The sequence below is a fragment of the Hyperolius riggenbachi genome, chromosome 2 (assembly GCF_040937935.1).
Source record: "Hyperolius riggenbachi isolate aHypRig1 chromosome 2, aHypRig1.pri, whole genome shotgun sequence".
NCBI lineage: Eukaryota > Metazoa > Chordata > Amphibia > Anura > Hyperoliidae > Hyperolius > Hyperolius riggenbachi.
The window spans coordinates 233053907-233067374 of NC_090647.1; the positions used below are offsets into that span (position 1 = coordinate 233053907).

Consider the following 13468-nt stretch of genomic DNA (forward strand, 5'->3'; position numbering starts at 1 on the left):
AATGTTCACTGGCAGCTTCTCTAAAAGGGGGAGATGGGACTGTATTCCACAGCTACTGTTTCTGCAATGCCATTTTCTGAAATATAGACTCTTTATTGAGCATGTAGTTTTGAGGGGTCACATTTTTCTTTGTACCATGAGTGTATAAGCATCACAATGGAAAAAAAAATGCCTTACACACATAAAATGTACTTCTAACAGAAATGACTGAACTCTCAAAGCATGACCAAACTACAGAAACAGCACTGACCCCATTCTACGTATAGCAGAGCACATATCATAAGGGCTATTCCATTTGCTAGCACAACTGTCCCTAGCAAAGGCATGACTTGTATATATAAGGCCCTTCACAGACATATAACAGAATCTATAGCAATAGAGTGTGCACTGCTCCATCACAAGACAGACACTACTGATATCCAACTTCATTCAACAAGTGGAGGTTCATCTGGGCCATCCTCTACTGTGAGGAGCTGTCCTTGTGCTTAAAGTGTACCAGAGACAATATAAAAGTTTTATACATACCTAAGGGATTCCTCCAGCCCCATGCGCACGGATCGCTCCCACACCGCCGTCCTCAGCCTTCTCCTGTGCCAGTACCGGGTCCCGTAACTTCAGCCTGTCGCAGCCAGTCTGCGCAAGAGAAGTGTGCGCTCTCTTCAGCGGCTGCTACTAATGAGCTCTAAAGCATCATACACACCCTAGACCATTTTTGACCAAGGTGACCAGTTGAGGCTGACTCAGATAAGTATCTAATCTTTTCCCAGGCGTGCCAGATCTTTAAGGGCTCTTTTCCACTACGGCGTTTGCGATGGCTGAATCGCAAAAACGCAAACTGCTAGTGATTTTCAAATCGCTACGGTTTGCTTTTTAACATAGGAATCGCGGTAGGCCATTTCCACTACCGCGATTCATTTTTTACGCGATCGCGCCGCGGAACAATTATTGCCGCGATTTTGCTATGCAGTGCAAACGTCGGGTAATCACCGTGAAATTTAGCACTTTTGCTGAATCGCAATCGCTACCGTTCAGCGCGAACACTAGCGATTGCTAGTGGAAAAGGGCCCTAAGTGACAGTCAATAGCTGAGTCTATCGCCACACCTGTGGAATCTGCTCCGTTGTTGCCACTGCCAACATCCATGTTTCCAATCTTGATAGAAACAGAATGCTCACATGGCTGATGTCTCAATAGTACAGGGCCCTGAAATATCTCCCAAAGGACTGCATTCGATCCTCGCAGGTGACACAAATTGAAGGGAAATTGTATATGTGTGTATGCACTGGAAAGGATGGAACCATAACACAGACTTAAAGAGACACTGAAGCGAAAAAAAAAATATGATATAGTGAATTGGTTGTGTACTATGAATAATTACTAGAAGATTAGCAGCAAAGAAAATATTCTCATACTTTTATTTTCAGGTATATAGTGTTTTTTCTAACATTGCATCATTCTATAATATGTGCAGATTACACAACACTCAGCATTCAAAATGAGTCTTTCAGAGCAGTCTGTGAAGTAATGACCTCTCCTCTAGCAGAGGAAAAGTAAATAGTCCAGGAACAGTTGAGATAATAAAAGTCAGATAACAGCCCTCTCCAGGACTAACTTAGTCGGAGAGCTTAATGGCTTGTTTGCATAGAGATAACAACTGGAGTTTCTCAACTCTTCCTGTACTGGAAACAATTACACTTATGTATCTGATCTTAATGTTTCATTTCTTAGCTGTGCTACACATACAAATCATAATATCATCATTTTTTTTTCGCTTCAGTGTCTCTTTAACAGGGCCAGGTGCTAGTAATGAACTAATGACTTGTAAAATGGCACACTTTTAACAAACCTAATAGTTTAAAATCAGATATTTGTGGGAGAAAAATGTACATAAGTGTATGAATTCTAAACATCAATATAAACAGCTCAAACTACAGAAGCATTTAATATTATACACAAAAAATACAAGCCTCTCTGAGCATCTTTCCCTTGTGCTGATAAAAATACAACACATAAATTAACATAAATTACGTGGTGAGGACAAGGCTCATAACTTGACACGATTCACAGATCAACATTTGCTTCCTCAGGAGACCGCCAAATCAATATGAACTAAAAATTGACGGAATAATCCTCAAAACCACTGACAACATAGCAGCCAGAATAAAGCTTAGAAATCACATACATAAGATATTTGTTAGATTTAGGCCCCCAATGAAAAGGGCTAAATACATTCAAAGTTGAATAGTGGAACAGCTGCTTATACGGTCACACAAGAGAGGTAGAAAGACTGTTTTACTTTATTCGACATTTTGGTCTTATTTCCTCAAGTTGCATACAACCTTTAAAGTGGACCCGATCTCTTGCATAAAACAGAATGAAAAGTTTTCCATTCCACATAGAAATGCTGTAGAAATCAGCTGCACTGACCTGTGTTTATTTAGCTACAAGTTAATGTTATTAGTGTGTTATCAATAGGTGTGTCTCAGAGCCTCAGCACTACTGTACAGGAAAAAATGCTTTAACCCTTTGTTTGCTCCCTGAAAGTTCATCCAGTACACGTTTAGTTTTTTTTTTTTTAGGATTTCTGTACATTGTAAGGGCTCAAACCCACTAGCAGCCTTTTCTAAGCGCTAGTGATTTGAAAAAGCTCTTGCTAATGCAATGCTGTGGGGGATTTTTATAAAATCACTTTGCTGAAGTGGGATCACACCCATAGCATTACATTAGCAAGAGCTTTTCAAATCCCAAAGCGCCCAGAAAAGCGCCTAATGAAGATTTATTTTCCGTAATGGTCATCATACTGTGCCTAATCTTGTAGAGCACAGAAGAAGTTCTGAGCAAGTACAAATCATGCCCCCCCCCCCACAGCAAAACTTTGATTGGGCCCTCCCACGTTCACACCCCTTTCTTTTGCCTACCCCTGGTGGCCCATCTTGCAGGGGTCATAAAACAGATGTGGACATATAATCTTCAGTCCTTCAACAAGTATAACCACGAAAGCACCTCATCTGAAGGATGGACCCATTTATCAGATGGATCGAAGTAGTAATTGGGGCCCTGACAAAAGTGTTGCAGCTTCCAAGGGTGTTTCCTGTTGGTCATTGCAGTGTCAGTGTACTGACCAGCAGGAAACCCCAGAATGAAATGCACTGCTGCTTCTGGGGATATTTGAAAATTCCAGCACTGATGGTTTGATACAATATCTGACATTTATCTGCAATTAAAAATCAAATTCCTATCGTAATTCTAATAACAATTTTCTCAAAAACTATGAGGTCTTTTTACAAAAAAAAAGAAAAAAAAATCAACCTTTTTTGCACTATTCTCTATAACATACCTAGAAAATGTAGTAATTATAGCATGTTTATTAACTGCTAAAGTCAGCACCATTGACTTCAATGCAATTTGTGCATATAGGGACTTTGTTATTAACCACTAATGTCAGTGCCACTGACTTCAAAGCAATTTACAGAACTGATGCAGTGAAAATTTGCGGAACCACTAGAAGTTCAAGGAAGTTCTTGCAGGACTGCCAGCGTTCCCCCTCATCCTTTTACTTATGGAGAGAGGTTTTTTTGTTGATATAAGCCCTTTCATGAACTGTATGCCTTTGGCATTAGTAGTAAAGATGGTAAGAGTTATAAAATAAATGCTCTGTGCTTGTATAGGGCAGTTATATAGAGCTCCTAAACATTTGTATACATCCACATATATATGACTTTAGGAGGGAAAGAAGGGGGACTCATGCAAAAGGCTTGTACCATTTCTGAATAGATTATACGTTTATGAACATGAAATGTACATTGTATATGGGAGGGTACCTTCTTTGATACACCTTAACGCTTCTGAAATATTCAGACTTACAAACCCAACACCAAGATTTATTCCTTGCTATAAGAAATGTGGGCGGAGACAACAAAGGAAAGAATCTATTGAGGTGGTTTTTCCTTGCAAAGGAAAACTATGTGATTTCATTCTTCGCTGCTATAGTAAGTCATGCGGTGGAAAATGAAAGTGTGAAGAAAGACAGGTCATTTACTATAAGAATTGAGTACATAGCCATGGAAAGAATACCTTAAAAACCTGAATCCCTAAGCATTTTGACTGATAGGCACCGTACTGAGAAACACAGCCCTCCTGGGAATTATTCAGGATACATTATTAGAGGTTATGGAAAGATAAAGATGCACTAGGCAAAAACACACCATATTCCATGCGGATCTTATTGGCAGGTCTAAAAAGAATCTACAGGTATTTTCTTGGCACAAAAATGTTAAGTTATATACATAACTATATAAAGGCACTAAAAAATAGACTTAATAATGCTGCCCTGCTTAGATTTTTTTCCTCATTTCATGCTGTACAATTTAAGAAACACAATAATGAAAATGATATACGGTACTCATCATACAAGCTGCATTTTGTTTGTATGGCATTCTTATACTCTTTTATTCCACAATATTATTTTTATATTTTCTTTTCTACCTCTGTCCGTTACAATAGCCTGTCAATTTAGGGACACTGCCTGCCAGTTAAAAAATAAAGCAGATTTTTATTAATTGCTTTTCATTATAATAAAATAAATTAAATATGACACAAACATTTTTTATACCGACAATCACTTGTAGATGAAAAACCATGTAGTTATAGGCAATGTCAAGGGACAGGGCTTGTCTATACCACAAATGCATGGGTTTGTGTGTTTATCGCATATACACTCGCAAAACTATGCACCTGGGTTTTTCAAAGAATCTACCGACTTCAACTGAATGGAAAAATGTAGGTCAACGAACCAGAAACAGCATGCAGGTTATTTACAGCGCACTATAACACAGCACGCTGTCAACAATCAGGCACTTTTTCAAATAATGGATTTTCACACTGATGCATTTGGTGTCCAATGGAAAAAAAAAACAAAAAACACTTTTTGTGTTAAGCTCTAAGCCAATCATAAGTAACTTTGTTCTCTGTGGGTGCCTAATAAAGAGTGTATATAAATTACCGCAGGTGAGTCAATCTGAAGGCTTCCAGCAAGTTCATTGGAAAAACCTGGAACCACCATAGATAAATTGGTTATGCTGCAGATATACAGTAATAAAGTCCCCCCAATCTCTGTTTGTAATTGGATTAGTTACTAGTCAATGCTGCAGTAAGAAGGGAACATTTTAGAGGCAGCAATGAGCCTGATGTATACAGATGTCTAACAGAAGTATACACTTAAACATGGGTTGACCTCAAAGAAGTGGTTAAGTTCCCAGAATATTGTTTTGGTTACCTGAAAGTGCTTGCATGTACTTGCTTTTCTTTCTCAAATGTAGGTGCAGCTTGCATGTGTAATGATCAGTAATGGCATTATCTTATACAATAAAATGCAAGTGTCCCTGCATCTGTCCCTGTGTCAGTGCTTTGCACTACTGCACATGTCAAGTACTGACAGCCGTTGGGACAGGACGCAGGGCAGGGGGGAGGTGTAATGACAGATAGTGCAGCCCGAATGCAGCTCAGCACACTGAAGTGAAACGTCATCATGTGCTGGAGCTTTGGTCATCACGTCCTCAGATGTTGACAATTTTTTTTAATGTTTCAAATGTACAGTAATAAATATCCTTTGAATTGCGGAGCAGAAGTGCAGCGCGAGGGGAGGAGTATAGTAACATCACGCTGGGCTGTGGAGCAGAGCTCAAATACACGCTGCAGCGATGGGGGATGATGTAGCACGCACGTTGTACAGCCGCATGCGCAGTAGCAACAGAGCTGCACTATATGTCATTACACCTGTAGAGCGAGCGGGCATGTGCGCATGTGGCGGGCGGGTGCCTGCATGCACTGACTGGCGGTGGTGGCGGCGTGAAGAGACCTAGAGCCCGTTTTTAAACTGGCTTAGGTCAACTAGTATACATATAAACACACACTGCTTAGACTGGTTACCATGCATGGCCAAAGTCAATGCTGAATAAACTGAAATGCAAAATGGCTTCTTATCTACTCTTTCTTATCTACTGCTTTTCTATGTCCACCCTACTTTAAAGACACCAGTAATTTAGGGATATAAAGTCGGTTGACGATCCAAGCTTACAATTCAGAAACAGGTATGGAGGTCATAGACGAGCATAAAATTTTAATTTAGGCTATAATGTACCCATTCAAAAAAGGCCATTCATTATCAACTGCTGTTTGTCATATATACCAGTATTACAACTCAACCCTAAATGCGTACACAAGCTTTCTAAAGAGCATCTTAACCATTTTAAAATGTTTTAAACATTTAGATACGTTTTATGATTCATTTCAGGATGAAACTCAAATTGTCATTTTGAATTTACTTTATCAAGCAGAAAAAGCCTAGAAACCTGGTTGTAAACCTGTGCCCTAAGCTAGGACATGCACAAAACAGGGGTATGTGTAGGTGTCTGTAAAGACTAACATGATGTTACAGCTACCTGGAAGGACAACTATCACGGTTATGCACACAACAGATGCGCTGAAGGTACTCCTGTGCTCCTGGCTTTGCTTTATTTCTCAAAGTTCACAAAATTCATTTACATTGCTTCAGTTCAGTGATGGAGACAATCCCAGACTGTACTATTTAGATTTTATAGGGATGGTCTGAAAGAGAATGGCAGACATCACAGATGTCATATCAGGGACCACACAAGTGTTTTAACATAATATTTTGGATTGAGTACAATGCATAGACAATGCAGTATTATTCTTGCACTAAGATGCAGGACGGCATCCCAAAATGGTGAATATCTATTGGCAAAACCTCACTCACAATAATAAGTAGAGCTACAGATTGCCCCGTAAGCTCATGGTGAACCAGAACTTCTAGACCTCAGAGCTCACGCCAACCTGAATTATTGAAAATACTTTCTGTTTTAAGAAGGCAAACTTCTGTTATGAATAATGCATCAAGCTTTTTTTGTGAGAGTACCGCAGTTCTTTCAAAGCAGAGGTGCTTGTACACTGCAAGTATGTATTTATCCCCCTCGGACATGCTCCTCCTCCCTATGATTGGCCTTCCGTTAGGTAAGGTTAGTTCTGGGCCCACAAAACAGGAACCTTGTTAGGCTGCGCAATTTAAAAGATGACAAATTGGTCAAGGGTAAAGGCCCATACACACGTCGGATTTTTGCGAACGGGCGGATCGCTCAAAAGCAGTCTTATCACCCGAACGACAGTCTGTACACACGCCCGATTTGGCGTGCGGACGACTGAACGATGGGACGTTCAAACAACCCGTCGTTCGCAAAAATCCGATGTGTGTATGGGCCTTAAATCTCTAAAGTGTACTCTCCATTAAGTTTTTGAAGTGCACTCCCTGTGATACCAGCTGTGTAGAACGTTATAGGTATGAAATAACTTCTGATTGCAACAATATATGCATTTTATGATTGTAAAAAATGAATGCATGGAAGACCACAGATTACAGATATTGAAGTGAATGGAGAGTTTTCTTTTTCATCCTGTAGCATTACCTCTGCTCAGTATGACATTATAATCATAAAAATGACATTTTCTATAACTCAGTTTACAGTTTCAAGATCTTACCAAAACGCTGAACAATTAAGCCAAATTGAGAAGGCACTAAACTTCTTCCATTTCTTCAAGACTGTTCAAATTACAAAATTATACTGAGGATGTCATTAAAAAACAAAGAGAATTATTTAAGCTAAGTACACATGCTAAATTAAACATTACTTAAAGGTTAAATAAGCTTTTGAATTAGGCCTTATGGGTACAGTGAGTTTCTATGTATATCTTTACCCATGTCTAGGTATATGCCACTGGATTTACTGACCAGATTGGACTGTGGCTAATATGCAGCGACAGTGAGTCCGTTTCTTCACCATATTGACAAATGCTTAAAAAAGCATTACTGGAGCAAGAGCACTTTTTTTTTTTTTACTATGGTTTGCATTTTCTTTTTCCCCCCAAGTAAATACTAAGGTGACTTAGAATGTACAGCTTTAATCAACACAGCATTATACTATAGATATTCTTTTTCATCACAAACAAGTCTTTAAATCCTTGTTAGCTTTAAGAAGCTTAAGTTTGCTAGATCCCCGCTGTTTCTGAGCTTTATTCGTTATGAAGGAAAAAAAAAACCTATGCAGTGCCAAGAAAGAGATTAGTGACCTATAATGAGACATTCTAGGAGACATTCACGGGAAGAAAACATTCTATTTACCATACTTCTAATCAGTTACTATATAAATGAACAGACAAAATAAGTACTTACAAACTGAAAGCAGCTCCTGACACTGGGTTCTATGTTACTTCCACCAAAGGAGGCCACCTCGCCCAGCTGTCGCGGAATCTGGATTGCATCATGTAACAGGAGGCCCAATCTCCGCTGGTCGCAGAATCCAGTAGAACTGGCTACTTGCTTGAATAGATCTGTTAGACAAAGTACGCCAGAACCAAATGAGTGAGGGGAGAAGTGGATATCTAAATTTGGCCATACATGTTATTTTCCTGATCCGGTATATCAAGTAAAATTGTTTGAGGTTTATTTTGTACTGCAAATCGCAAATGCTATACAATCTCTTTGCAATTGAGATTTTGTTGCGATTTTCCTGCTATTACGATTTTCACTGGATACTAGGAGAAAAGCAGGAAAAAAAATGCAGCAAGCAGGACTATTGTTTTCTGGTAAAATTGGACTGCAATTGGATCGCACTAGTATAAAAGACTTCCTGCGATTTTCATTATTTTGCTGATGTCCTTACGTTTTGCCATTTGAATGCTACTGGAAACCGCAGCAAAATCTTGTGTAGTATAAAAAAAAGCCGTTTCACAGTGCCTCATTCACACTGGAGCGTTGTTCTAGCGATTTCAGCTTGTCTGCAGATCACTAGTGCATGAAATAGCACTAGGGCAATGCAAATCAATGATAGTGTTCATACTGTAGCAATCACCAGTGATTGGTGATTTGCTGAAATCGCAGACATGGTGTGTGCAGCATTTGTTAAGCTATTTTGGAGCAATTGCATTTCAATGTTAAAGAATCACAAAGTGCAATCCCTCCAAAATCACTTTCCTGTACAGTGAAAAATCACAGGAAAATCACTTTGCAAAATGCCAGCGATTTTACGAGCATTGTGCAATTCCCAGTGTGAATGGGGCCTTAGGGCTGGTCCACACAACAAGAGATTTTCTAAGCACTTGTGATTGTGATCTTGCTAATGTAATGCTATGCGTGTGTTCTCACTTGAGGGATGCGATCTTATAATCTCTCATAGCATTGCATTAGCAAGAGATTTTTTAATTTATAAAACTCTTGCAGTAGGAGCCAGCACTCAAGGATAAGGCAGTTATTTATCTCAGGTCGCGCTAATAAGGCAACGCGCTCTACGCTGTCGGTGATAGAAGGGCTCGGTTCACACATAAAAAGGTGTTCAGTGCTGTCTTGTCAGTTTTTGACAGTTGGCATCAGTGTTGTAGGACTTCCTATAGAAGTGTTCAAGCCTTGTATGCGTTCCTATGGCTGTGTTCACACACAAAAGGTGTACATTTCTGGTCCATGACCGTCAGTTTTGTATCAGTTTTCTATGGGTTTGTTTTTACACATAAAAGGTGTTAATTTCTGATGCAACAGGTAAAATTGATAGAAAACTGATTCAAAACTGACAGGACAGGCCTGGAAATGCACAGATTTAAGTGTGAACCAAGCCTAACGGTAAAACTGCTGTGCACTACCGGGGCACGGCATTCTTACTGCAGTTTAGTGCATCAGGCCCAGTAACATCTAAATGTTTACATACTTGTATGAATACACTTAATTGTATGAAACTTGCATTTTCTTTAAATAGGTTTGCTCAGGAAATGCTAAAAAAAGAGGCCTTCCGTGTGATGTAGGCATATCTCAGATCTCTCTCTGGATACGAGTATTGGACTTAAAGAGAACCTGTACTGAGTAAAATTTAAAATAAACACATGAGGTAACTTCAAATGAACATTACATAGTTACCTTGCCATCAGTTCCTCTCAGAAGCTCACCATTTTCTTCTGACAATGATCCCTTCCAGTTCTGACAACATTTTGTCAGAACTAAAATATCAGTTGCTCTCAGTTATATATCAGTTGCTGTCAGTTACAGCTGAGAGGAGAACTGATGTATCCATGTTTCCCTATGGCTCAAGTGAGCAATGTTACAGTTTAACTGTGTGCTGACCAGGAAGCTGTTATGGGGTAATGGCTATTTTCAAAATGGAGGACGGAGAATCCCCTTGATCACAGTGGCCAAACAGGACACAGGAGAGGAGAAAGAGATTGATGAGTAGACTACACATGAGGTAAGTATGATGTGTGTATGTTTATTTAGACTTATTTTCAGTTCAGGTTTTCTTTAAGCATTTTCATAACGCTACAGTTTAATCTTTGAATCTTTGGCACAGGTATGGCATTAAAAAAAATTAAAATGTATATACGCCTTTAACATTTTTAGTACACACACACGCCAAACAACTCCAAAAGGGCTAAATATTTTAAGATGGTGAAGGAAAAAAAAAACAAAAAAAAAACTTAAGGGCAGTGCTCTTTTCTTCTCTCCAGGAATGTCATTATCCTGTAAAGATCACAGATTTGTGTAAAGAATGTTAATGAAATGCCATTGAAGGTAATATGCCACTATAATGCTCAGTTTGTTTGTCTTTTGGTTCATCCTTGATGTTGTGCCCTAGGGTAGCATGGGTGTCTTTCATTTGGGTCACTAATAACACGTACAGCATGGTGAAAATAAGAGCAGAATTCTGCAGTATAATACAATGGGTTATTAAAGTAATACACACAATATCCACTGCGGTTACATGTTCTACAATGTAAGCAGCACACTGAAAATGAGTTTTGAAATTGCAGAGGAAGCCAGCCATTACATTTCCCACACTCATTTCATTGAGAAGCAAAGTGTAAATTTCCTGCTGCAAGTTCTGTGTCTGAAAATCCCTCAATGACTGTTTGCAATAACCGGTCACCATTCACATCTGCAAATATTTATTTACCCATCAAGTTAGAAAGAACATTCTTGTAGCCAAGCAGCTATTCAATGTAAGAAGCAAGCCGGCACTTGCTACTCTCCACCAACTAGATTGTAGTCAAGGTAAAACTACAGCCCCAATGTTTCATATGGTGCTATTGGCAGCAAATACATTCAAAATAGAGCTTGGTAGGTTTGCTTCAAGGAGACTCTATAGTGATGATAAACAAATTAAATTACACAACCTCACATGAGCACTGAATGTACTTCCAATCCACTATAGCAGTGATCTGCAAACTTGGCTCTCCAGCTGTTAAGGAACTACAAGTCCCACAATGCATTGCACGAGTCTAACAGCCACAGTCATGATTCATAAAGGCAAATGCATTGTGGGATTTATAGTTCCTTAACAGCTGGAGAGCCAAGTTTGCAGATCACTGCACTATAGTAATGTACACACACAACATTTCTCCTGCAGCCACCTAGGGTGCACTCCACAGGGCGACCAGGAGCATTAGGGAGCCTTGACCAAAGACTCTTTACTATTTTACATACTGGCTTGAGCCAGGATTTGAACCCTGGTTAAGGGCTAAAATCCTACAGCAATGGCAACAGTCTAATGTGTGTCACAACACACGCGCCACGTGGGGCATGTATATGGATGGCAGCGGGAGCCCAGAGGCAGCGGCGATTCTAGATTGATTTCAGCATGAAATTGATTGGAAATCGGCCTGTGGTGTATGGGCAGCTGACAGATCTCTCTCTAACTGAATCGGATTAGTCTCTTGGTCGAATCTGCACATCATCTTTAGATGTATGGGTAACTTAACTGCACTGCTGGGCAACTTAGTGAACATAGGATTAGGCTAGCTCACACCAGGGGTTGACTCATTTGGGACCAGCTATACTTTGTTGGTACTTCTATCTGCATCAAGATGAGCAACACCAAACTATTGTTCCAAAAACTAAAATGCCAGAAAGTTAGACTTAGAGTTTTGGCATTAGTGTTATGGTGTAGATCCAGGGTTCTAATTACATTTTGAATAAGGCTTTTGCAAAAAGAAAAAAAATGCTATAATTTCTTTAATATAACTGTATGTTTCCAGTCAACAGAGTTCACTAATTTGTATTTGTTTATTCCTTATTTTTAACATCCTTTATGTTGATACTATAATAATGATGGGCTATGCTAGATTGGTTTCAAGTTAATTTTAAACATGGGGGAGCCGCACGCTGCCTGCATAGGATGCCATGCCGGCCCTATCCCCTCTTCACGCACGCCAACAGGTCTGTAAAAGGGCTATTCCATCCAGCCACGCATGCCGCCCGATCACACTGACCGTGACCGCCACTGCTTAGACCTGTTGTGCACACCTATGCCTGCATGTCATCATATGCTGCAACACCAGTGAACTTCAACATGGATTCATCAGCTATGGACATTGCACAGTAAATCCTCCTCGACTACTAAATGCGGAGAGATTGGTCCTCGGCCGCATGTGCTGCGACTTGGACTCCCATGCAAACTGTGCTTTATATGCGCTTGTCAGCTGCTTTGCCTGCTACAGCCTTGCCTTATGATTTTGCATGCTGAACTCCTTTCCACATTATAAGACTTGCTTGGAATATTTATTGTGGGTGAATAGAAAATAGAATACTAACCAGGATCACATGGAACTGTGCTTCTATGGTCATTGCCACCTGATTGTCCTTTAGTAGTTTGCCGGCGTATGGGTGTTTGCGTGTTTGGCGGCGGAAGTCTGTGTGTTGTGACGAGGTGACCATCCCATGTATTTTTATGGTTTTTTATCTTGGCTATACTTTCCAATACATTTTGACACTTTTGCATAGATCTGGGTTTATTGCAGTCATTGTATTAGATCTATTTCTGGTGCGTATGTTCTACAATACAGTATTTCACACTGCTACAACTTGGTTTTTTTAATTTTAAACACAGCCCAGAAATGAAAAACTATTTAACGTCTCATTCTTGTTGATAAAACAGTATAATTTGTGCAGCACTATTTGCAATGTGGTACCTGATAAATACAAAACAAAGGCTACAAAAGAACTACAGTGGTGACTGACTCTCATAGCAGAGCAGCGAGTTCTAGTCCTCTACCCTGCCAGCACATGCATTGCACAAATTGCTATTCATTCATACAAACACAGAAAATTAATGGGGAAATCCCAGAGAATAAAATGCTTTTATGTAACTTGCTCTCACACAACACAATAGATGTGTCTGGATAACATCGCTGAAAGCATAAATGATCATCTGTAACCTTGGCTGGTGCTTTAGGTACTGTGTTTTGTTAGAAGAATCTCCATTGTATGGGAAATCTCCAAGGCAGCCCTTGAGATTATAAATTAGCTGCAGTTACTAGCAATGCCTGGGGATCCCCTTGCCACTCTAATGCACTGGCTGTGTCTTAAATCTATGGCGCCATCTAATGGCGCCTTGAGACACTGCAACAGAGACACACATAGT

General features: G+C 39.7%; 1 protein-coding gene across 20 annotated transcripts in view; it reads right to left on the reverse strand.

Annotated features, from left to right (window-relative positions):
* Positions 1-13468, reverse strand: part of DMD (dystrophin) — a 3066377-nt gene that overhangs the window by 145459 nt on the left and 2907450 nt on the right. For 19 of the 20 annotated variants that reach the window (XM_068268325.1, XM_068268327.1, XM_068268324.1 and 16 more), the window contains one exon: positions 8242-8399. In XM_068268325.1, the coding sequence (XP_068124426.1) occupies positions 8242-8399 (158 nt within the window). Of the gene's footprint in view, positions 1-7528; positions 7612-8241; positions 8400-13468 lie in introns of those variants that run through there. The other variant, XM_068268329.1, reaches the window with a different exon arrangement.